This window comes from Salmo salar, chromosome 29 (genome assembly GCF_965601325.2).
Source record: "Salmo salar chromosome 29, fSalSal1, whole genome shotgun sequence".
Lineage (NCBI taxonomy): Eukaryota > Metazoa > Chordata > Actinopteri > Salmoniformes > Salmonidae > Salmo > Salmo salar.
This window is the reverse complement of record NC_138319.1, coordinates 27,844,507-27,871,425: the sequence shown is the minus strand read 5'-3', so window position 1 is coordinate 27,871,425 and position 26,919 is coordinate 27,844,507. Positions and strand designations below refer to the sequence as shown.

The following is a 26,919-nucleotide window of genomic DNA, read 5'->3' as shown; positions in this document are numbered from 1 at the left end:
AAACTGCCGTGGTGACTTGCTGCCATATGTTGATCTGTTCTCAGCAGGAGCTGACAACTAAAACCTCCAGTTAACCTCAACCAAACCTCTGGGGAACATAACCACTGACAAACACTAGCGCATATGTATGCATGTAGGGAGTGTATCATTGTGTATAAAGTGCATTCGGAAAGTATTCAGACCCCATGACTTTTTCCTCATTTTGTTATGTTACAGCCTTATTCTAAAATGGATTAAAATTGTTTTTTTCCACCCTTCAATCTACACACAACACCCCATAATGACAAAGCAAAAGCAGTTTAGAAATGTTTGCTCATTTATAATAATAAAAAAACTCAAAACACATTTACGTAATTATTCAGACCCTTTAACTCAGTACTTTGTTGAAGCACCTTTGACAACGATTACAGCATCGAGTCTTCTTGGGTAGGATGCTTGTTACACCTCTTTTTGGGGAGTTTTTCCCCATTCTTCTCGCAGATCCTCTCAAGCTCTGTCAGGTTGGATGGGGTGTGTCGCTGCACAGCTATTTTCAGGTCTCTCCAGACATGTTTGATCTGGTTCAAGTCCGGGCTATGGTTTGGCCACACAAGGACATTCAGAGACTTGTCCCGAAGCCACTCCTGCGTTGTCTTGGCTGTGTACTTAGGGTCGTTGTCCTGTTGGACGGTGAACCTTGTGGTCGAATTATTGTAATCAAAAGGAGAGAGACTTAAGATTTCTTCAAAACAATCAAACTTTACTATTTAATTAGTTCAGAAATGGAGCTGGTCGGTAACCACCCCTGGAGGTGATCACTGAGAACTCAACCAGCTGGTTTAAGCCACAGCATTTTATAGCAAAGTCCCTCCTCCTTCAGTCTACATGACACACAACAGATGTATGGAATGGGTAACAAGGTTAAGATTTGAATGAAAGATACTGTCTGCTGTGAATTAATAGTATCTGCTGTAAAAACATGAGAACTCATTGTATAGAGACCAGTGTCTGGCCCCCCAACTCCATACTGGAGCCATCTCTCCCTGGTACCTTATAGAACAGAAACATTAACTCATGCTCTGGAATGCGGTATCACCAAAGGCATGGTAGATCTTCCAGAGGCCCATGCTCAGAACACACACAGATGACTGTTCTAACGACCCCTTATTCTGTTGCATAAAACAAATCAAATTTTATTAGTCACATGCGCCGAATAAAAACAATCATTTGATGCAATAAAAGTATTATAACATAATCTGATCCTGACTACTCTCCCAGTCTCTGCTGCTGAAAAACATCCCCACAGCATGATGCTGCCATCACCATGCTCCACCGTGGGGATGGTGCCAGGTTTCCTCCAAACGTGACGCTTGGCATTCAGGCCAAAAAAGTTCAATATTGGTTTCATCAGACCAGAGAATCTTGTTTCTCATGGTCTAAGAGTCTTTAGGTGCCTTTTGGCAAACTCCAAGTGGGATGTCATGTGCCTTTACTGAGGAGTGGATTCCATCTGGCCACTCTACCATAAAGGCCTGATTGGAGGAGTGCTGCAGAGATGGTTGTTCTTCTGGAAGGTTCTCCCATCTGTCGTGGCTTTGGCATCATTAAAAAGGAAGACATGTTTATCAAATAACTCTCTGTAATTATTATTACGCGATTAAACTGATTCATCGTGTAACTGTAATTAACTAGAAGGTCGGGGCACCAAGGAAAATATTCAGATTACAAAGTTATAACTTTCCTAATATAACTTTCAGATATCATACTATCTGATCTGAGTCTTCTGATTAATGACGTATTCGTTTACCTCACGTCAGTCTCATTCCAAACGTCGTAAATTGTTGGTTATCTGCACAAACCCAGTCTTCACTATGAGTCATCCATTCATCAATTGTCTTAAAATCATTTATTTACTAACTAAATAATTCACAGAAATGCATAAAACAGATATGGTTACAAGGAAATGATAGGAGAATGTGCCCTAGTGGGCTAAACCGGCATGGTGGCTTGTTACACAAAGAGGGAGTGGGGTCTGAAATTGAAATGCTAATCCTTTGCAGATGAACGCTCACTCATTTGGGAATTGCAATCAATATATATATTTACACTCAGTGTGTCGTCGGGATCTTTGTTGGAGAGTTTGGTTCTGTTGGAGAGTTTTCCGCGCTCTCTCTCTCTCTCTCTAGAATGGATATTGGATATTTCAAAGTGACATTCATTAATGTCGTTATAGGACGGATGTTTCGTCGGTCTGCAGACTAGTAATTAATATCAAAGACTTGTTATTATTCTGTCGGTATCAATAGTCTAAGAGCTTAACCACGTGGTATGGTTAAAGTTCAGAATGAGGAATGCATGGTCAAACCTTGGCCCTCTCTTCTCGAGGTAAGCTGGTCTGGTGATAGAAACCCTGGGCGGGGGTTATATTCGGAATACAGAAAAAGGCTGTCTCATGACGCCAGGTCCTGTCTGTGTCCCTGGGGGCGTGCCAAGGACTTAGTTAAGACTCCAAAGGGAATTTGAGTTTCCTTCATTAAACAGTCCAAAATCACATTTACACAATTTCACAAACAGTTCCATCCTTATTCATTCATTGTATACAACCATTAGATATAAGTCTCACAACTGAGGCTATTATATAAACAGAGCCATGGTAATGTGGCCGTATTGTCTCTCATGAGTTTCACAAAATTGTACCAAACGGACCAGTTCGTAGCTGGATTCTTCACCGATCTTTTATACCTTCTCCAGAACATAAATGTCGTTCGGTTCTCCAGTCCTGTGAGGTGGAAGAATTCCTTTGTCTCTCCGTGAAAACACCCTGTCTTTATACTGTGGCCATGAGGTGGGACATTTTCTTAGGAATTTACGACCCCTTCTGACCACAGCAGCCTGGGTGTAGGAGACAGAGGGAGATTGTGAAGAAGTGCAGGGGGAGGGGGTCAACTGTGCTCGCTGTACCCAAAGAGGGCAATGTCATGACACATCTTCACAGAGGAACTCTAGAGCTCTGTCAGAGTGACCATCAGGTTCTTGGTCACCTCCCTGACCAAGGCCCTTCTCCCCCGATTGCTCAGTTTGGCCGGGCGGCCAACTCTAGGACGAGTCTTGGTGGTTCCAAACTTCTTCCATTTAAGAATGATGGAGGCCACTGTGTTCTTGGGGACCTGCAATGCTGCAGAAATGTTTTGGTACCCTGCCTCAGATCTGTGCGTTGACACAATCCTGTCTCGGACCAATACGGACAATTCCATCGATCTCATGGCTTGGTTTTTGTTCTGACATGCACTTTCAACTGTAGGATCTTATAGACAGATGTGTGCTTTTCCAAATCATGTCCAATCAATTGAATTTACCACAGGTGGACTCCAAGTTGTAGAATCATCTCAAGGATGATCAATGGAAACAGGATACACCGGAGCTCAATTTTAAGTCTCATATCAAAGGGTCTGAATACTTATGTAAATAAGGTATGTTTATTTTTAATACATTTGCAAAAATGTCTAAAAACCTGTTTTGCTTTGTCATTATGGAGTATTGTGTGTAGATTGATGAGGATTTCTTTTTATTTAATACATTTCAGAATAAGGCTGTAGTGTAACAAAATGTAGAAAAAGTAAAGGGGTCTAAATACTTTCTGAAGGCCCTGTATAATACACTAAATAGTGTATTCCTCATGGACGATGCCCCGACAACCAATCATTCTCCACAGCTGTATACCAGGGTACAGGATGCATCAGTCACTTTTATACAGTGTGTGTGTGTGTATATGGAAAATGAATTAATAAAACCGTCAGGTATAAAGCACAATTACATTTATTAGATGTGGGAAAAAACTATCCAAGTTTTCATCAAATACTTAATTGAGTGCGAAAAATAATTACAGAAAAAGAGGGACCTAAATGAAAAGCAGATAAATAAAGCAATAGGTAATGATGCTAACAGCATCAGAGGTGGTTATAGACTGATGCTGACAGCATCAGGTGTATTTGTAGAATGATGCTGAAAGCATCAGAGCTGTTTGTAGAATGATGCTGACAGCATCTGAGGTGTTTATAAAAGGACAACATCGAGACCGATGTATAAAATGTATGTCAAACAAAAAACAATGATTGCAAAGTTAAACTAATGATACAGGTCTGCACAAGGACTACTTAACAATTTCCACAGAACATTTTACAAAAAGACATTTAATTGAACAGTGCAGATGTAGTTTGGTAACAGAACGACAGTTTGCTGTTTGAGCCGTTATTCTGTTACCAAACTTTGCATCTGCACTGCCCCATTTCCACTGGCCCTCCACCTGGTCCCCCTGCCCACTTTCCACTGGCCCTCCACACCCCTTCATCTGGTGCTCCTGACCCCTTTTTCCACTAGCCCTTCAGCTGGTCCTCCTGGCCCCTTTCCACTGGCCTGCCACCTGGTCCTCCTGCCCACTTTCCACTGGCCCTCCACACCCCTTCACCTAGTCCTCCTGCCCCTTTCCACTGGCCCTCCACACCCCTTCACCTAGTCCTCCTGCCCCTTTCCACTGGCCCTCCACACCCCTTCACCTAGTCCTCCTGCCCCTTTCCACTGGCCCTCCACACCCCTTCACCTAGTCCTCCTGCCCACTTTCCACTGGCCCTCCACACCCCTTCACCTAGTCCTCCTGCCCCTTTCCACTGGCCCTCCACACCCCTTCACCTAGTCCTCCTGCCCCTTTCCACTGGCCCTCCACACCCCTTCACCTAGTCCTCCTGCCCCTTTCCACTGGCCCTCCACACCCCTTCACCTAGTCCTCCTGCCCCTTTCTACTGGCCCTCCACACCCCTTCATCTAGTCCTCCTGCCCCCTTTCCACTGGCCCTCCACACCCCTTCACCTAGTCCTCCTGCCCCTTTCCACTGGCCCTCCACACCCCTTCACCTAGTCCTCCTGCCCCTTTCTACTGGCCCTCCACACCCCTTCATCTAGTCCTCCTGCCCCCTTTCCACTGGCCCTCCACACCCCTTCACCTGGTCCTCCTGCCCCTTTCCACTGGCCCTCCACACCCCTTCACCTAGTCCTCCTGCCCCTTTCCACTGGCCCTCCACACCCCTTCACCTAGTCCTCCTGCCCCTTTCTACTGGCCCTCCACACCCCTTCACCTAGTCCTCCTGCCCCTTTCCACTGGCCCTCCACACCCCTTCACCTAGTCCTCCTGCCCCTTTCTACTGGCCCTCCACACCCCTTCACCTAGTCCTCCTGCCCCTTTCCACTGGCCCTCCACACCCCTTCACCTAGTCCTCCTGCCCCTTTCCACTGGCCCTCCACACCCCTTCACCTAGTCCTCCTGCCCCTTTCCACTGGCCCTCCACACCCCTTCACCTAGTCCTCCTGCCCCCTTTCCACTGGCCCTCCACACCCCTTCACCTGGTCCTCCTGCCCCTTTCCACTGGCCCTCCACACCCCTTCACCTAGTCCTCCTGCCCCTTTCTACTGGCCCTCCACACCCCTTCACCTGGTCCTCCTGCCCCTTTCCACTGGCCCTCCACACCCCTTCACCTAGTCCTCCTGCCCCTTTCTACTGGCCCTCCACACCCCTTCACCTAGTCCTCCTGCCCCTTTCCACTGGCCCTCCACACCCCTTCACCTGGTCCTCCTGCCCCTTTCTACTGGCCCTCCACACCCCTTCACCTAGTCCTCCTGCCCCTTTCTACTGGCCCTCCACACCCCTTCACCTAGTCCTCCTGCCCCTTTCCACTGGCCCTCCACACCCCTTCACCTGGTCCTCTTGCTCCCTCTCTTGTTATATCTTTTTTATTTGTTGAGATGCCTATTTTGTTTTTAGGGATGACTGCCGCCCGCTGCAAAGCCAATTTCTCCTTGGAGTCCCCAAAATGCATCCTGACTGCCTGAAAGTAATCACTGATCTGACATGACTGGGTAGGTGAGCGCAATTAAACAGAAACTTTGCCTTCATCTAGCCACCTTCAAACCCACAGATTATCCTCAAGGAAGGAGAGAAAAGGTCTCCCAACACTTTCACCTGAATCACTCCCATTATTCCTCCCACCTTTTGCCCAGCCCCCTCCCTGTCCCACCCTTACCTCTCCAACAAACCTATCCATCCTTCTCCCCAGCCCCCTCCCCGCTCATCCCCTTGCCTGGTCCTTCTAGTACTCTTTTCTTGAGGTGGTCCAGCTTGTCGCTGGCTAGCGCCCCCCTGAGGGCGGTGAAGAAGGCGCAGTAGTGGGCCGTGTTGTGGAGCATGAGCAGTACTCCAGCCAGCAGCTCATTGGTCACCAGCAGGTGGTGTAGGTACGCCCTCTGGTGGTTCCTGCAGCAGTAGCAGCCACACCCCTCCACCAGGGGACTGAAGTCATCTCTGTACCTGGAGAGCAGAGGGTCACACACAGATGAAACAGGAAGACACACACACATTCCTTAGAATAGAGTGAGAGGGACAGAGGCACACACCAACTGGCACAAACACTAATGGACACAAACCTCTTATCTTTCAGGTTGATCTCAAAAAGAGTCATCTTGGTTTGTTCTTCTTGGGGATTATCAGTTCCATTCTTCTGACCTACAGCAGCTTCGGACTCGTCCAACTCCACAACTGCCAAAATACACACCAATCAAATCAATCCCTTTGGCCACACCCATTCAACTAGACCAATCTGATCCATTTACTAAACCCACACATTCCAAAGTCCATAGAAGTCAGATCATGTCCTAAAACCATACATCCTAAACCAATTATGGCCCATTGTGTTCCATTTTCACGATCTTCTCCTTTCCCACAAAGGAATATCAGTATTTGCTGAATTCAAGGCCCCGTCCACCAAAACACACATTCACTCACAAAAGCATCCCCCCCAACACAAGGGAAATTCCTCGCCCAACAGCTTCATTAAATAGTTATCAGGCACTTCCTTCTAGAGAGAGCAGCTGAGGTCAACTGAAGGGCAAACAGAATGATCCAGTCAGTGTGACAGAGAGAGAGCGTGAGCAAGCAAGAACAACAGGACGGGGGGGGGCAAAGGAGGTGGGAAAAGAGGTGAAAAATGGAGAGGAGAGAGAGAAGTCAGGTCAGGAAGGAATGATAGTAAAGAGAGGGAAGATGAGTTTGACAGATGGAAGGAGAGAGGGGAAAAAAGGGATGGAGGGAGAGTGAATAGAGGGAGTGATCTGAAGAGTAAAGAGAGGGATGGAGGGAGAGTGAATAGAGGGAGTGATCTGAAGAGTAAAGAGAGGGATGGAGGGAGAGTGAATAGAGGGAGTGATCTGAAGAGTAAAGAGAGGGATGGAGGGAGAGTGAATAGAGGGAGTGATCTGAAGAGTAAAGAGAGGGATGGAGGGAGAGTGAATAGAGGGAGTGATCTGAAGAGTAAAGAGAGGGATGGAGGGAGAGTGAATAGAGGGAGTGATCTGAAGAGTAAAGAGAGGGATGGAGGGAGAGTGAATAGAGGGAGTGATCTGAAGAGTAAAGAGAGGGATGGAGGGAGAGTGAATAGAGGGAGTGATCTGAAGAGAAAGGGAGGATAGCGAGAATGAGAGAGAGGACAAGGATGGCAGGTGGTAAACCGAGGGCCTGTGGTGCCAGAGAAGAGGAAGATTGGGGCGAGGGCTGTGACACCTCCCCACAGAGCCCTCTAATTAGCTGAGGGGGGATTTGGATGCTGTCTCCTCATTCGCTGATGGACCCCAGTCCTGTCCTAACACTCACCTCCAGTGAATCTCGATACACTCCCCCCGTGTAGAATCGATTAGTGCTGTCTGATCCTCACCTTCTGAATCTGTTACTTTGGCCTGATATAAAAACTTTTACAGTTCTCAAACGGAAAATCCCACGGGAGGTTTCAATTTCCCTCAGGAACGCTTTAATCATATTGTGTTTTCTTTTCCTTTATCAGAGATTAACGGCAGGGCATGATTTAATTGTTATCAGTTTACTGGGGTAACAGTGAGATCATTTATTGATTTAATTTCACCATCTGACCCGTTGGGATTGTATCTCCACCCATTTATTTGATTTAACCGAGGGCTAGAAAACGCATATGGCATCTTATCCCTGCAAACACACACACACACACGTCTCTATTTATCTTGTTCACACACACAGCAAGGGACGCAATTATAAAGAAAGACACTTTCTATCATATTCACACAGTAATTAAAAAACACACACACACACACACACACACACACTGGTCTTTGCTGCCATAATTCCCAGTGGTATTGAACTGGAAGCTGGTTGGGAACAAAGTTTGTTGATTAATTCATGACGTTAAGCCAAAGAAGCCTCTCTTCAACAGAGAGATCTGTCTACACTGGCAGAAGGATCTGAGTGAATTAGAGACTGCTGTACTCTGCTGGACTCCCTGCAGTGAGGGGAAAGCCCAACGCCCCATGACTCTTAACTTCATCATCCTCCTCATCATCATACTGATTAACATCAATTAACTTCAACAGCGTGATCACAGCCTTCGCCCATGAGAGCCCACTGTAATGTTTAATCATGTACAGTGCCATGCAAAAGTATTAATCCCCGTTGGCGTTTTCCCTATTTTGTTACATTATAACCTGTAATTTAAATTGATTTTTATTTGGATTTCATGTAACGGACATACACAAAACAGTCCAAATTGGTGAAGTGAAATGCAAAACAATAAAACACGGAAAAGTGCATATGTATTCACCCCCTTTGCTATGAAGACCCTAAATAAGATCTGGTGCAACCAATTACCTTCAGAAGTCACATAATTAGTTAAATACAGTCCACCTGTGTGCAATCTCAGTGTCACATGATCTGTCACATGATCTTAGAATATATACACCTGTTCTGAAAGGCCCCAGAGTCTGCAACACCACTAAGCAAGGGGCACCACCAAGCAAGCGGCACCATGAAGACCAAGGAGCTCTCCGAACAGGTCAGGGACAAAGTTGTGGAGTACAGATCAGGGTTAAAAAATATCCAAAACTTTGAACATCCCACGGAGCACCATTAAATCCCTTATTAAAAAAATTGAAAGAATATGGCACCACAACAAACCTGCCAAGAGAGGGCCGCCCACCAAAACTCACGGACCAGGCAAGGATGGCATTAATCAGAGAGGCAACAAAGAGACCAAAGATAACCCTGAAGGAGCTGCAAAGCTCCACAGTGAAGATTGGAGTATCTGTCCATAGGACCATTTTAAGCAGTACACTCCACAGAGCTGGGCTTTACAGAAGAGTGGCCAGAAAAATGCCATTGCTTAAAGAAAAAAATAAGCAAACACGTTTGGTGTTCGCCAAAAGGCATGTGGGAGACTCCCCAAACATATGGAAGAAGGTACTCTGGTCAGATGAGACAAAAATTTTGCTTTTTGGCCATCAAGGAAAACACTATGTCTGGCGCAAACCCAACACCTCTCATCACCCCGAGCACACAATCCCCACAGTGAAGCATGGTGGTGGCAGCATCATACTGTGGGGATGTTTTTCCATCGGCAGGGACTGGGAAACTGGTCAGAATTGAAGGAATGATGGATGGCGCTGAATACAGGGAAATTCTTGAGGGAAACCTGTTTGTCTTCCAGAGATTTAAGCTAGGACGGAGGTTCACCATCCAGCAGGACAATGACCCAAAGAATACTGCTAAAGCAACACTTGAGTGGTTTAACCTGTCTGGGCTAGGGGGCAGTATTTTCACGGCCGGATGAAAAACGTACCCAATTATAGAATATTTCTAATACTAATTCTGAGTTTAGGTTGAACTTGGCAGGTGTCTGAATAGCTCACCATGATGGCTGAGCTATTTACTCAGAATATTGAAAAATGTGCTTTCTCCGTAAAGCTATTTTAAAATCTGACACAGCGGTTGCATCCAGGAGTAGTCCATCTATAATTCTTTAACCTCTATGGGCTAGGTGGGACGCTTGCGTCCCACCTACTCAACAGCCAGTTGAATCCTGTGGCGCGTTATTCAAATACCTTTTTCAAAAATATGACTATTTTACACCATTTTAAAGATAAGACTCTCGTTAATCTAACCACACTGTCCGATTTCAAAAAGGCTTTACAACGAAAGCAAAACATTAGATTATGTCAGCAGAGTACCCAGCCAGAAATAATCAGACACCTATTTTTCAAGCTAGCATATAATGTCACATAAACCCAAACCACAGCTAAATGTAGCACTAACCTTTGATGATCTTCATCAGATGACAACCCTAGGACATTATGTTATACAATACATGCATGTTTTGTTCAATCAAGTTCATATTTATATCAAAAACCAGCTTTTTACATTAGCATGTGACTAGCATGTGACTAGCATTCCCACCGAACACTGCCGGTGAATTTACTAAATGACTCACGATAAACATTCACAAAAAGCATAACAATTATTTTAAGAATTATAGATACAGAACTCCTCTATGCACTCGATATGTCCGATTAAAAAAAATAGCTTTTCGGTGAAAGCACATTTTGCAATATTCTCAGTAGATAGCCCGGCATCACAGGGCTAGCTATTTAGACACCCAGCAGGTTTAGCACTCATCAAAGTCAGATTTACTATAAGAAAAATGTTATTACCTTTGTTGTCTTCGTCAGAATGCACTCCCAGGACTTCTACTTCAATAACAAATGTTGGTTTGGTCCAAAATAATCCATCGTTATATCCAAACAGCGGCGTTTTGTTCGTGCGTTCTAGACACTATCCTGAAGGGTAAATAAGGGTGACGAGCATGGCGCAATTCGTGACAAAAGAATTCTAAATATTCCATTACCGTACTTCGAAGCATGTCAACCGCTGTTTAAAATCAATTTTTATGCCATTTTTCTCATAAAAAAGCGATAATATTCCGACCGGGAATCTGCGTTTAGATAAACAGACAAAGGAAAAGAAAGCATTCGGTCGAAGCGGGCACGCGCCTAAGCCCATAGTACTCTGAGTGGCCACTTGCCAAAAGCGATAAAGTGTTTCAGCCAGAGCCTGCCTCGATATCGTTCAACTTTTTCCTGGGCTCTGAGACCCTATGGAAGACGTAGGAAGTGTCACGTTATTGCACAGATCCTGAGTCTTCAATAAAAAGAGCCAAGATGAAACACTACTTCTCAGACAGGCCACTTCCTGCTTGAAATCTTCTCAGGTTTTGGCCTGCCATAGGAGTTCTGTTATACTCACAGACACCATTCAAACAGTTTTAGAAACTTTAGGGTGTTTTCTATCCAAAGCCAATAATTATATGCATATTCTAGTTACTGGGCAGGAGTAGTAACCAGATTAAATCGGGTACGTTTTTTATCCAGCCGTGTCAATACTGCCCCCTAGCCCTAACAGGTTAAATAATTGTTATATATTTTGTCAACGTTTATGATGAGTATTTTTGTAAATTGATGTGCACATTCACCGGACGTTTTGGTGGGAATACATTTTCTGAACATCACACGCCAATGTAAAATGCTGTTTTTGGATATAAATATGAACTTTATCGAACAAAACATACATGTATTGTGTAACATAATGTCCTAGGAGTGTCATCTGATGAACATCGTCAAAGGTTAGTGCTTCATTTAGCTGTGTTTTGGGTTTTATTGACACATGTCCTTGCTTGGAAAATGGCTGTGTGATTATTTTTGTCTATGTTCTCTCCTAACATAATCTAATGTTTTGCTTTCGCTGTAAAGCCTTTTTGAAATCGGACAATGTGGTTACATCAAGGAGAAGTGTATCTTTATAATGGTGTAAAATAGTTGTATGTTTGAAAGTTGAATTATGACATTTTGTTGTTTTTGAATTTGCCGCCCTGATATTTCACTGGCTGTGTCCCGCAGGTGGGACTAGCGCAGGTGGGACTAGCGTCTATGGGCTAGCGTCCCACCTAGCCCATAGAAGTTAAGGGGAAACATTTAAATGTCTTGAAATGGCCTAGTCAATGCACAGACCTCATTCCAATTGAGAATCTGTGTTATGACTTCGATTGCTGTACCTCAGCAGAACCCATCCAACTTGAAGGAGCTGGAGCAGTTTTGCCTTGAAGAATGGACAACAATCCCAGTGACTAGATGTGCCATGCTTATCAAGACATACCCCAAGAGACTTGCAGCTGTAATTACTGCAAAAAAGGTGGCTCTACAAAGTATTGACTTTGGGGGGGCGAATAGTTATGCACGCTCAAGTTTAAAAAAAATATTTTTATTATTTCTTGATTGTTTCATAATAAAAAATATTTTGTATCTTCAAAGTGGTAGGCATGTTGTGTAAATCAAATGATACAAACCCCCCCAAAATCTATTTTAATTCCAGGTTGTAAGGCAACAAAATAGGAAAAATGCCAAAGGGGGTGAATACTTTGCAAGCCACTGTACATTTTCAAATCAAATCATCACCCTAACGTCAAAGACATCATTTTAACAAAACACTGTCTGTCACGTGAGTCACTTACACCATCACACACAACGAGTCCGACACGGGTTCTGAAAGGTCCGAATTAGGTGTAACAATATAATGCTACAGGCTTAGGCAGACCTACAACCAGGCCCAGAGGACGGTCCATGGTTCTGACAGCACTGTATCACACCTGTCAGTGTGGAGCGGGTCCATGGTTCTGACAGCACTGTATCACACCTGTCAGTGTGGAGCGGGTCCATGGTTCTGACAGCACTGTATCACACCTGTCAGTGTGGAGTGGGTCCATGGTTCTGACAGCACTGTGTAACACCTGTCAGTGTGGAGGGGGTCCATGGTTCTGACAGCACAGTATTACAGCTGTCAGTGGTCTATGGTTCTGACAGCACTGTATCACACCTGTCAGTGGTCCATGGTTCTGACAGCACTGTATCACACCTGTCAGTGGTCCATGGTTCTGACTGTACTGCATCACAGCTGTCAGTGGTCCATGGTTCTGACAGCACTGTATCACACCTGTCAGTGGTCCATGGTTCTGACAGCACTGTATCACACCTGTCAGTGGTCCATGGTTCTGACAGCACTGTATCACACCTGTCAGTGGTCCATGGTTCTGACAGCACTGCATCACACCTGTCAGTGGTCCATGGTTCTGACTGTACTGCATCACACCTGTCAGTGGTCCATGGTTCTGACAGCACTGTATCACACCTGTCAGTGGTCCATGGTTCTGACTGTACTGCATCACAGCTGTCAATGTGTTCTCAAAACATCACAAGTAGCCAGCAGAATGAAAATAATTGAATTGGGTGGCATCTGATGCACCCCCATTTGTTGAAGTCATTCAAGTAGCAGGCCACATAAGGGTTAGTAGTCAGCTATTGGCGCTTATGGAACACACAGACCTGTTGGGGGTGCCTGTACACCTGTACCTGCTGCCTCTGGGTCAGTGGTGATGTTGAAAGGGAAGATGAGAGCACAGCCTCGCTCTGTCACCTGGAAGGGGAAGAAGCTCTCAAACAGGTCCACTCCCGCCTCCACGCACGCCAGCACCTCGTCTGGCCGCCCCACACCCTGCAGCAGCCTGACAGACAGAAAGAGAGAGGCAGGCGGGCAAACAGACAAACGTATTACACTGTTGATCAATGATTGAATTATCAGACAAACTGAAAGAGACTCTTACCCATCTCTCTTATCCATCAGTGTTATCCCTGAAGCACTACAGATGCAGCATCTCTCCCTCTCTCACACACACACCAAAACCAATACAAAAACAGAACATCCACACACAGAACACATGCATGCTCACAGCAGACAGAAAAAAAACAGGTTGCATCCTCCTGAAACCCATTCCCCCTTAACCCACCTCAGTCTCAAAATCACTCACGTTTCCCCCTCACTCTCTCTACTCCACTGCCTCGAGTTTCCAGGGCCAAACTAATTTACCATCCCATAATGTTGGCCAGAGGGAGGGAGTGGATCTCCCAGCACCACCACAACCCAGGGGCAGGCCGACCCAGCACAGGCCGACCCAGCACAGGCCCGATGGAGCCTCTTTTCATTAAGGAACCGCAGTACGGCCCAAAGGGAGCATCTGGGGGTCTCTGATACGACCTGCAGCACCACTCTCTCCACTACTCCTTCTCCTTCCCAGAGCCCCAGTCGGCTCCCTCACCTCCAGGGCAAGGAGGAATAGGACAGAGGGAAGCAGGCTGAGTTCAGTGGGGAGTCTACTCTCTAGCCAGACCAGTATTCCCAGTGCGGCTGGAAGAAGAGTCGGAACGGGGTTGCCATGGCTCCCAGGAGGGAAGGCAGGGGTTGCCATGGTTTCCTGGAGATTCTGAGTGCAGAGTGATGGAAGGATAGAGGGAGGGGTGTCCGTCTTCCTCTTAGTCTCCCACTGTGAGAGTAACAGCAGTCCACTAGGGGGTTTTAGGGTTGAGTGTGTGCGGGGTAGGATTTAATAATAGTGTATAATATGGGGATGGGGTGGGGGTCGCCGTTTTTTCACCAGGGGTTGGAACTGAAATTAAGTTCCGTTCCACTGTTCCGACCTGCAAAATAAAGTCCAGAACCAGTACCGGTTATATCGTTGCTTTGTTTGTTTCTGTAATTTATTTTTTACATTAGCTCGACCTTAAATTACTTGAATCAGTGCGGACAGAGCAGCTTGCTATAAGCGGGCAAGTTATAGTTCTTTTAGTCTAGGCAGCCGATGCATGGGCGCTATCGGCTGCCTAGGCTATAGTTGTTTACATGCGCAATGGACAGACAAGTGTAGGGTGCGAGATACGACTGAAATGTTGAGGGTGGGGAGAGGGCATTGTTATGACGTGCATTATCTGAATTAGGCCCACAGAATTATACCTAGGAAGGAGCGGCTTCTATGAAGGAACTTTGAATGTTTATACACTGCAGAGACTTGGCTTAGTGTTGGGACAGGCTAGCTAACAAGCGTGTGTGTGCAGAGCGGCACAAGAAATAAAAACACGTCTTTTCGTAGTTAATAAATCAAAATGTGAAACGTGATAACAATAGCATCTGTAACTAGCATGGACAAAGTTAATCCATTCTTCTCTAATTAAAAATCTCTCCCTATTTTCGGAATCACACTTGTAACGTCAGTAGGCTACCTTGGCCTAAGCTTCGGCAGGGGGAGGGGCAGGTAGCCTAAACACACACTGGCAAAGAATTTCAGCTGGCAGGCAGACACGAACACGTTTCTGAGTGACGGACTGAGGGCTTTGCATAGGCGCCTTGTTGCGTTTTTTTTTGTGAAACTGAAAATAATGCCTGGAATGAAAGTTATTACCGTAATTTCCGGACTATAAGCCGCAACTTTTTCCCCACGCTTTGAACCTCGCAGCTTAAACAATGACACGGCTAATATATGGATTTTTCCCGCTTTCAATTTTTTTTTCTCAAAAAGAAAACACATTCTGTGACGTGCTCAGTTTTTTGGCGGCATGAAGCTTTTATTAGACCAATGAAATTGCCAAACGGGTTAAGGTCAAACAACTTTTTTGTTTACTGTTTAGATTAAATCGAGCGCTCTCAAACTTCCCATCATTCTTATTATGGTAGTCATTTTGTCACCCTCATCATGGCAAAGACACGGAGAAATGCATATGATGCAGCTTTCAAGTTGAAGGCGATTGATCTGGCTGTTGGAAAAGGAAATAGAGCTGCTGCACGGGAGCTTGGTCTTAATGAGTCGATGATAAGACGTTGGAAACAGCAGCGTTAGGAATTGACTCAGTGCAAAAAGACAACTAAAGCTTACTGCTAATTATTTTTTTTTGTTACAAGCCGTTTTTCGTTAAAGCATATTTTTGTTACAAGCCGTGTTTCGTTAAGGCCTGTAAAGTTCATTTGTTTCAATGTACCGGTAGGCACCTGCGGCTTATAGACATGTGCGGCTTATTTATGTTCAAAATAATAATATACAAAAATAAAATTGTGGGTGCGGCTTATATTCAGGTGCGCTCAATAGTCCGGAAATTACGGTAATCAGTTCCCATGCTTTTAAAATAGTGGTTCTGTTCCAGAACAGTATAAGTCACTTCTTCCTGGTTCTGATTCTGTTCCTCTAAAAATGTATTTATTTTTCGGCTTCAATTTCCCTGAACCGTTTCCAACCCCTGGTTTTCACAGGTGTCACGATCACTCAATTAGAGCCATTAATTGGTCAGTCAGTCCTCTCCCCTTACCTGGTCCCTGCTGTACGTTCTAAAATCGGTCTGAGTGGAGAGAGAGAAGAGCCAGACTGCAGACGAGAGACAAAGAGGAGTAGAGAGCGGGAATAGACAGACTGGAACAGTGGAGAGAAGAGACCGAGAGGAGTGGAGAGGGAGATAATTAAAGCGTTAAAGGAGGTATGGATTGTTTTTGAAGAACATCCTGCTTTGGGGGGGGGTGGAGCGAGGGAAGGAGAAACACAAATAATTGGTGCTGTAAGGGGAGGAGGGGTGAGTCAGGGAAGGAGAGAGAGTGGGATGGGATGAAGGAGCATTCATATTTAGGGTTTATGGGAGTGTAGGTGTGGACAGGGTGAGTAAGAAGGGTAAAAGCTGCTAACTGGAGCTGGTGTGGCAACTCAAGCTAGCTAGAGCGTATAAAGCGTTAATGGGCAGGGTTGCCAACTCAGTAGCTTTGATCTATGTCATTGTGACATTGACTCCTGCCGGCAACTTTTCTTCCCTCTGAAAGCGATTAGCAACATATTCAGATACTTTTTTTAAGGCAGCCTCAGTTTTTCCTCAGAGTTGTTGATAGATTTACCAACTAACTTTTACTGCCGTGAAGCAGCCGAGAGGAGGGAGAGAGAGAGTGGGAGAGATCAGCTGCCTGAGGCAGAGCTGCAGCACACACAATGTGCTGACAAAGAGCACATCGTTCTGTTTTGACAGTTTAGTCATAATAGACATAACATAGTGGGATATGTCATTCCTGCCAATGCACTCTACAGAGGGAGCTGTTATGTCACAAGCTTATAGACCCCTTTCCAGTACACGACACACTGATGTCACGCACAGATGCGAGCAACTCTTGGCTGCAGTGAGGGAGCCATCGTCATCTGCGCTCATTCAACAGATTTACGTTTTTATTACTTCTAAACAAAATAACTTTTTGGGGTTCTCACACGATTAAAATGTTTTGATTATTGCTTGAACATTAGCTAAGATTATATTTGGTTGTATAACTATTTTGGATGCAGCATTTGTTAGCTAGAATGCTAATGCTCAATGACATTGGCTGTAACAAAACCTAGCCAATGTGTTCTTTAAGTATAATTCAGTTGATTTGCGATGATGACGCAAACATTATACACTGCTCAAAAAAATAAATGGAACACTTAAACACAATGTAACTCCAAGTCAATCACACTTCTGTGAAATCAAACTGTCCACTTAGGAAGCAACACTGATTGACAATAAATTTCAACAGGTGGAAATTATAGGCAATTAGCAAGACACCACCAATAAAGGAGTGGTTCTGCAGGTGGTGACCACAGACCACTTCTCAGTTCCTATGCTTCCTGGCTGATGTTTTGGTCACTTTTGAATGCTGGCGGTGCTTTCACTCTAGTGGTAGCATGAGACGGAGTCTACAACCCACACAAGTGGCTCAGGTAGTGCAGCTCATCCAGGATGGCACATCAATGCGAGCTGTGGCAAGAAGGTTTGCTGTGTCTGTCAGCGTAGTGTCCAGAGCATGGAGGCGCTACCAGGAGACAGGCCAGTACATCAGGAGACGTGGAGGAGGCCGTAGGAGGGCAACAACCCAGCAGAAGGACCGCTACCTCCGCCTTTGTGCAAGGAGGAGCAGGAGGAGCACTGCCAGAGCCCTGCAAAATGACCTCCAGCAGGCTACAAATGTGCATGTGTCTGCTCAAACGGTTAGAAACAGACTCCATGAGGGTGGTATGAGGGCCCGATGTCCACAGGTGGGGGTTGTGCTTACAGGCCAACACCGTGCAGGACGTTTGGCATTTGCCAGAGAACACCAAGATTGGCAAATTCGCCACTGGCGCCCTGTGCTCTTCACAGATGAAAGCAGGTTCACACTGAGCACATGTGACAGACGTGACAGAGTCTGGAGACGCCGTGCCTGCAACATCCTCCAGCATGACCGGTTTGGCGGTGGGTCAGTCATGGTGTGGGGTGGCATTTCTTTGGGGGGGCCGCACAGCCCTCCATGTGCTCGCCAGAGGTAGCCTGACTGCCATTAGGTACCGAGATGAGATCCTCAGACCCCTTGTGAGACCATATGCTGGTGCGGTTGGCCCTGGGTTCCTCCTAATACAAGACAATGCTAGACCTTATGTGGCTGGAGTGTGTCAGCAGTTCCTGCAAGAGGAAGGCATTGATGCTATGGACTGGCCCGCCCGTTCCCCAGACCTGAATCCAATTGAGCACATCTGGGACATCATGTCTCGCTCCATCCACCAACGCCACGTTGCACCACAGACTGTCCAGGAGTTGGCGGATGCTTTAGTCCAGGTCTGGGAGGAGATCCCTCAGGAGACCGTCCGCCACCTCATCAGGAGCATGCCCAGGCATTGTAGGGAGGTCATACAGGCACGTGGAGGCCACACACACTACTGAGCCTCATTTTGACTTGTTTTAAAGACATTACATCAAAGTTGGATCAGCCTGTAGTGTGGTTTTCCACTTTAATTTTGAGTGTGACTCCAAATCCAGACCTCCATGGGTTGATAAATTGGATTTCCATTGATTATTTGTGTGTGATTTTGTTGTCAGCACATTCAACTATGTAAAGAAAAAAGTATTTAATAAGATTATTTCATTCATTCAGATCTAGGATGTGTTATTTTAGTGTTCCCTTTATTTTTTTGAGCAGTGTATTAAGCAGGACATTCATGCAAGCTTTAAAATCCAATTATAATCCGAATGTAGTGTGAAATACACTCATAAGCAAATAAATAGGAACTATTAAGAACTCCCATGTGTTCTGCCACCAACTTGTGCGGCAATTTTTTCTAACACAGAAAAGGGTCTGTGATGCATCCATGTAGTGCCTATGAAGAGTTTTTGTATGCTATATAGCCTTTATAAGCGCACACACACCTGGGTTTGTCCTCAGGCAGCTCCTTGATGATGGCAGTGATGAGCTGGGTCCGGAGGTGCTGCTCCATGGCTGCAGTATGGAGCCCGTCCAGACAGAATCCTCCTACTGGCCGCTTGGCCGTCTCCCTGGCCGACCGCACCCTCTCCTCCAGCACATCTCCTCCCTCCACCACCCCCAACACCTCCACCCCACTCAGCTCCTGGAGACCACAGAGCAAGAAAGACTGGGTTCATACACATTTTGACAGATGGTATTTTATGACTTTTCCATGACTTTTAACCAAATTTCCATGACCAACAATTGGCGGTCTCTCTATGTACAGAAGGTATAAAAAGTAAGCGTAATGTGGTATCGACACTGGGAGGCTGCTCTCTGATTCCATGTACCATCTCCTGTCTCTGAGCAAGGCACCTCCCACAAAGTAGAATACCTGTTAGGCAACTGTATGAAACATGTGGTCAACCCTCAGACTGGAGAGATACTGGGTGGTCAACCCTCAGACTGGAGAGATACTGGGTGGTCAACCCTCAGACTGGAGAGATACTGGGTGGTCAACCCTCAGACTGGAGAGATACTGGGTGGTCAACCCTCAGACTGGAGAGATACTGGGTGGTCAACCCTCAGACTGGAGAGATACTGGGTGGGCAGGCTTCTGATCAAGCCCTGCTCAAACACGTCAGAGACAGTTTATCAGGGTCGGTTGAGCAGCTTACTTCTAAAATGTAGTTTGCTAGAAGAGGACAAGAATAAAAGCCTGTACACCCATTGGCTCTCCTGGAGGATGGTTGACCACCCTTGATGTAAAACATTGCAACCAAATACATTTTATGCCTTTTTAAATAAGTTACTCATTCAATATATTATAGATAAAGAATCCACACATTCTCTTCAGTCATATTTAGCTACCTTAGCAGTGTTTACTTTGCAGGCTGACTAGCATCTATTGAGTTACAATGCCTCAAACTTGATGCCCAAATCAACTGGAAGTATCTACAAAACAAGATCCACATCATCCAAAATAAATGGTACATATCACTAATTTTCCTAAAATTAAATGTTCCCGATTCACAAATTATTCTGATTCACATGATTCAATTCAACGCGATTCAACCAAACCCCAACTAATACAATGACAAAGTGAATCGTTCGTTTCATTAAAATATAATTGTTGAAATGAATCACATAATTAGTTCAAAAAAGTAAATCAACTTTGCATTTATTTTTATTTAAACTAGGCAAGTCAGTAAAAAATAAAAAACACACACACACACACACATTTTTTTTGGGGGGGGGGGGTGACAATGATGGCCTACCAAATGGCCTCCTGCGGGGCTGGGGGATTAAAAATAAAATAAAAATATTGGACAACACACACACGACAGTATGGCCTTATTTTTTGGGGACATTGACATGACAAACATGTATAGCTTAACGGTTAACTAGAGAGTACAAAATACAGTTGAAGTCGGAAGTTTACATACACCTTAGCCAAATACATTTAAACTGAGTTTTTCACAATTCCTGACATTTAATCCTAGTAAAAAAAATCCCTGTCTTAGGTCAGTTAGGATCACCACTTTATTTTAAGAATGTGAAAATGTCAGAATAATAGTAGAGAGAATTATTTATTTCAGCAGTTATTTCTTTCATCACATTCCCAGCGGGTCAGAAGTTTACATACACTCATTTAGTATTTGGTAGCATTGCCTTTAAATTGTTTAACTTGGGTCAAACGTTTTGGGTAGCCTTCCACAAGCTTCCCACAATAAGTTGGGCGAATTTTGGCCCATTCCTCCTGACAGAGCTGGTGTAATTGAGTCAAGTTCGTAGGCCTCCTTGTTCACACACGCTTTTTCAGTACTACCCACAAATGTTCTGGTTATGTCAATATAGGACTCGTTTTACTGTGGATATAGATACTTTTGTACCTGTTTCCTCCAGCATCTTCACAAGGTCCTTTGCTGTTGTTCTGGGATTGATTTGCACTTTTCGCGCCAAAGTACATTCATCTCTAGGAGACAGAATGCGTCTCCTTCCTGAACGGTATAACGGCTGCACGGTCCCATGGTGTTTATACTTGCATACTATTGTTTGTACAGATGAACGTGGTCTTGGCTGATTTCTTTTGATTTTCCCATGATGTCAAGCAAAGAGGCACTGAGTTTGAAGGCATGCCTTGAAATACATCCACAGGTACACCTCCAATTGACTCAAATTATGTCAATTAGCCTATCAGAAGCTTCTAAAGCCATAACATCATTTTCTGGAATTTTCCAAGCTGTTTAAAGGCACAGTCAACTTAGTGTATGTAAACTTCTGACCCACTGGAATTGTGATACAGTGAATTATAAGTGAAATAATCTGTCTATAAACAATAGTTGGAAAAATTACTTGTCATGCACAAAGTAGATGTCCTAACCGACTTGCCAAAACTATAGTTTGTTAACAAGAAATTTGTGGAGTTGTTGAAAAACGAGTTTTAATGACTCCAACCTAAGTGTATGTAAACTTCCGACTTCAACTGTATGTTTTGAATTGTCTACCTACCTAGTTAGTCTGTTCTCTATCACATTTTATAGGCCTGCTACCTGCTGAATTGTCCGACTGTCTGTCTCTTCTTGAGCAACAACCCACTCGTCTCACACAGACACACTTTGTCATTCCGAACCTGGCTGATATGTTTATTTTTATATGACTGTTAAAATATATAACTGAATAAATAAATTACATTAAACAGAAATATAATTCATTCTATGACTTTTCTTAACCTTTCGGATTTTATTTACAAATTCCATGACTTTTCCAGCATTTTCATGACCGTACATCACAAATTGTGATAGAGAGACAGAGATATTTTGACAGTAAAAGTAGCCCGTGTCTGTACAGTATACTTATAAATGACTGCCACACCCCATGTAAGTGAAGCTTTTAATTTAATTCCTCTAATATTGGGAGCATCATCATGGCCTTGTGTGAGGCTCCAGCAGCATGAGTCCCAGACAGACCTGTGTTTTGTGGTGGAGGAGCAGACACTCATCCAGGTGGGCCAGGGTGCGGTCCACTGACTTGCGGACCCTCTTGCGAGAAGTGTTGATCTGCCAAGTCTCTCCGTCTGCCATGCTCTGGTACAGGTCTGGCTGGACAGCCTTCTGAAGAGCCATGAACTTCGCAACCGTCAGCTCGATACGACCGCCACTACCCCACACAGACACCGTCTGGAACAAACACAGACAGTGTTAGCACAGATAGAATAATGAGCCAGATAATTCACCGGATGTATAAATGTGAAGCATCCTCTTGGCGTTTCCTCTCACTACCAAAAATGGTGATGAGAGGAAGCACAGTGGCCGGCAGTGGGAGAAGATGGAACGAAAAGGGGTTTGGCCGACATTCTGCACATTTTCTCACCGATAAAACATTTGATCTCAATACAGTTTTCTGTTCCCAAAACTAACTTGGTATGCAGTGCCTTCGGAAAGTATTCAGACACCTTGACTTTTTCCACATTTTGTTACATTACAGCCTTATTTTAAAATGGATTTTGCAAATGTATTACAAATTAAAAACACCTTACTTACATAAGTAATCAGACCCTTTGCTATGATACTCGAAATTGAGCGCAGGTGCATCCTGATTCCATTGACCATCCTTGAGATGATTCTACAACTTGATTGGAGTCCACCTGTGGTAAATTCAATTGATTGGACATGATTTACAAATGGCACTCACCTGTCTATATAAGGTCCCACAGTTGATAGTGCATGTCAGAGCAAAAACCAAGCCATGAGGTGGAAGGAATTTTCTGTAGAGCTCCGAGACAGGATTGTGTCGAGGCACAGTTCTGGGGAAGGGTACCAAAACATTTCTGCAGCATTGAAGGTACCCAAGAACACACCGGCCTCCCTCATTCTTAAATGGAAGAAGTTTTGAACCACCAAGACTCTTCCTAGAGCTGGCCGCCCGGCCAAACTGAGCAATCGGGGGAGAAGGACCTTGGTCAGGGAGGTGACCAAGAACCCAATGGTCACTCTGACAGAGCTCCTCTATGAAGATGGGAGAACCTTACAGAAGGACAACCATCTCTGCAGCACTCCTCCAATCAGGCCTTTATGGTAGAGTGGCCAGACAGAAGCCACTCCTCAATAAAAGGCCCGCTTGGAGTTTGCCAAAAGGCACCTAAAGGAGTCTTAGACCATGAGAAACAAGATTCTCTGGTCTGATGAAACCAAGATTGAACTCTTTGGCCTGAATGCCAAGAGTCACGTCTGGAGGAAACCAGACACCATCCCTACAGTGAAGCATGGTGGCAGCATCATGCTGTGGGGATGTTTTTCAGTGGCAGGGACTGGGAGACCAGTCAGGATCAAGGCAAAGATGAACGGAGCAAAGTACAGAGAGATCCTTGATGAAAACCTGCTCCTGAGCGCTCAGGACCTCAGACTTGGGTGACAGTTCACCTTCCAACAGGACAACGACTGTAAGCACACAGAAAAGACAACGCAGGAGTGGCTTTGGGACAAGTCTCTGAATGTCCTCGTGTGGCCCAGCCAGAGCCCGGACTTGAACCAGATCAAACATGTCTGGAGAGACCTGAAAATAGCTGTGCAATGACCCTCCCCATCCAACCTGACAGAGTTTAAGAAGATCTGCAGAAGAATGGGAAAAACTACACAAAAACAGGTGTGCCAAGCTTCTAGCTTCATACCCAAGAAGACTCGAGGCTGTAATCGCTGCCAAAGGTGCTTCAACAAAGTACTGAGTAAAGGGTCTCAATACTTATGTAAATGAAATATTTCCTGTTTAAAAAAAAAAAAAGAATTGTAAACATTGAAAAATAAAAGTTATTGCTTTGTCAGTGGGGTATATTTGAGAAAAAAAAGTAATTCATTTTAGAATAAGGCTGTAACATAACAATGTGGAATAAGTAAAGGGGTCCGAATACTTTCCGAATGCACTGTAGTTATAACAACCTATGTTGTTAGTGTCAACTCTGACACATACAACTACACACACACACACTCAATCACACTTAACTCCCAGAAATGTAAAGCATTTAGACTGACACCAATGCTTAGTCTAAAATATCATTTTTGCTGGATAAGTAGAACCCCAAACATGACCGCTGACCTTGTTGGTGATGTGACCTGGGGGGCATGAGGTCGCAGGGTCGTGGAGAGAGCAGTACAACACTGTGTCATGAAGACCTGTGAAAAGGTCAACCGCAGTATTAAAGCATGCATAACACTGCATTCATTCTACTGCAGAACAGACAGCACAGCCGGTCCAGTAGCATGAGTAAAAGACGCATCACCTAATAGTATACACAGCAGCAGGAGGTAGAAACATAGACTTGTTGGTATTGTCAGATAGTTCATTCATTCTGTTAAATACACACTGGAAGCCATGCAAGAGAGGAGGCGTGGCCTTATCAGAGGCCAGCTGTGAGAGAAGATCAGAAGGTGACAAAACCAGAACCTAAACAAAAGCAACAATCACTGGCAGGCGGTGGCACGCTCACTTTTAATTACCCAATCAGGTTGCTCCCTCCCTGCCTGCCTGCCTCAAGACACAATGTAATAATTCTCTGCGTGTGAACAAGTGCTGGGACGCCAATTATATTTTCTCATTTCAACTTGGCTTGCCCAGGGGCAGGAAACAGCTCAGTGGTGCCACACTACAGCCAGCCATCTCGGTTAGAGAGTGATGACATTTGACTTTCCTACATGAGGGCTGTTTCAAAGCCATTCGGGACTTACGAAGCATACAATCGGAGCTCTTAGAAAGGGCTAAGGCGGATTGTGCTTTTCAACAACGCACTTCTGCATCTTCCATTCAAATATTCAGCAACAAAGTGATGTACTTTTCTCTTTATGTCCAACTGCTTTCTAGTTACGCTGAGACAAAATGTATAGAAAGTTCTGTACATGTGTTCATGTTAAAAACTTAAGACACTTTCACTTACATTAATGAAAATGTGGTCACTTAGTAGCGCATGTCTAATAGGATATGCTCTAAGCATATGAATGCATGACATGTTCGACTTTCCTACTGCAACGGCACAGTCAGTGTAGAGCGGACAGTAGATGTAGTGAGGGGGTGAGTACAATTTGTGGAACGTTCCAACAGGAATCTGTTACAAAACTTCGTAAATTACAAGGTTGCCAACCAAGGTTGCCAACAAACAACGCATACAAAGTTGTATAGCGGCAGAATAAGATACCGGGTAGGGCGTGGGCCATTTCATTATGTTTTTCACTCACCATGTTTATTCCGAAAAATGTCTGTCCTCACTCTGGTAGCCTATGGACAAACATTAAGAATAAGCTAGGTGGTGAATTGATGCCTTTTCGGCAGCTAGTTAGCTAGGTTTGTATGCGTTGCTACTTTGTATGCGTTGTTTGTTGGGAACCTCGTACTTTACCAAGTTTTTGGAATAGATTCCTGTTGCAACGTTCCACAAATTATACCCACCCGTAGTGAGGCATAATATCAACAAGAATAGTCAGTGCCAACCTGCAAACTTCCTGACTCCCTCCTTGAACTCCTCCAATACTTCCTGGTGTTCCGCTCTAAACGAAGTACACACAAAGCAAGTACTTTAAATACTATTTTGATGTGTGTGTGTTTTAGAGAGAGAGAGACAGGGAAAGAGTGTGCTAATGGAAGAGGCTCTCACAGTGTGTTCAGGGTGAGCTGTGTGACGGAGGGCAGGTTGTTCAGTGTGTGCAAAGTGTCCTGGGTGAGGTGTGGCACGGTGCCGCAGCGGGTGTACAGCAGGCACCCCGGCACCTCTAGGGAGTGTTGTCCTGCCTTGCCGAGTCCCGTCAGCACACCTAGCCGACAGCCCTGCACCACCAGGGACAGCTCCAACTTCATCCTGCCTGACAGACAGAGGAGCGAAACAAGGTGGATGATGACAGATGACGAAAGAGAGTGGGCTTGTTTGACATCGACTGACTGATCTACTACTCATTATTATTTGTAGATCAGTCAGTCAAAATATACCCACAATGCATCACAGATTTGATGCCCTCTAACACGCAAGTGTGAAAGATGGAGTATTGACATTTGTGGTGCAAGTAGAAAGGCATATTATAAGCATATAATAGAACATAATAGAAACGGCTGATGCCAGTAATTAACAGATATTTACGGTTTAAATGTTTGTCCATACGTACTATGGCCAAAATGGAAAAACAACTGGCTAACTTGACGATGTTGTTAGCAATCGCTATCACTACTGTAGCTACATTCAGTGGCGTTTTTAATAGTCCAGCATAATAACAAATGTTAACATTTGTCTGATTTTCGAAAACCTAGACAAAGCTCAACAAGATAAAGTAACGTTTTGATATTTTCAAAACATAGTAATTGAACATTAATCATCTTTCGCTTACCAGGAACCAAAGCACGTGAAAACTACACGTCGCGGAGTTAAGAACGGCGCACGCACTCCTGTCACTTCCATTGTACGTCATCATTTTCGGCGAGAGAGAAAATCGTCACGATTTAACAAATCCCAGTCATAATTATGGCTGAAGCCCGCCTATTTGTACAATTTATCTTCTTCAAATATATTGCTGCCCCTAACGGTATGCCTAACCCTAACCTTAAATGAAGACTAAAAAGCACATCTTAGTTTCCATAAATGTGAACGATATTTTGACTTTGTGGCTGTGGTAACGAGTGACAATTTGCAGAGCTCTCATTACAAAACCTAATTTGCTGTTGAGTAAACAGAGTGTGTGCATACATTATAACATCTGCAAACCCTTTCTGTGGGACTATGATAATGCTGTGTGGACTTTTGCACATTCAACCAAGGTTGACTTGGGGTCTATTTTTACAACACAGTCAAACGTTCAACATTTGGGGAGGGATCCAAAGTCACTATAGTTACCAAAGGGACGCTTCTGTTGACAAAAGGTTGGAATGGGACTTGTAGTTTACTAATGCCACTATCAAGCAAACAGTGCGTTTGAGAAA

At 44.7% G+C, this 26,919-nt stretch overlaps 1 protein-coding gene across 3 annotated transcripts; it reads right to left on the bottom strand.

The window, feature by feature from the left end:
• Positions 1–3,777: 3,777 nt before the first annotated feature.
• Positions 3,778–26,422, bottom strand: LOC106590478 (queuine tRNA-ribosyltransferase accessory subunit 2). 3 transcript variants are annotated; one of them, XM_014181550.3, is made up of 9 exons: positions 26,331–26,422; positions 25,610–25,810; positions 25,447–25,502; positions 24,061–24,137; positions 21,939–22,148; positions 18,933–19,132; positions 13,248–13,426; positions 6,450–6,561; positions 3,778–6,333 (listed from the first exon to the last, which is right to left on the bottom strand). In XM_014181550.3, exons 1-9 carry the CDS (start codon positions 26,399–26,401, stop codon positions 6,063–6,065), a joined length of 1,377 nt encoding a protein of 458 aa, XP_014037025.3. In that variant the 5' UTR covers positions 26,402–26,422; the 3' UTR covers positions 3,778–6,062. The 3 variants fall into 3 exon arrangements, with proteins under 3 accessions (XP_014037025.3, XP_014037027.3, XP_014037028.3); XM_014181552.3 differs by having other exon boundaries at positions 13,275–13,426; XM_014181553.3 differs by having other exon boundaries at positions 25,610–25,814; positions 26,331–26,412.
• Positions 26,423–26,919: the final 497 nt, after the last annotated feature.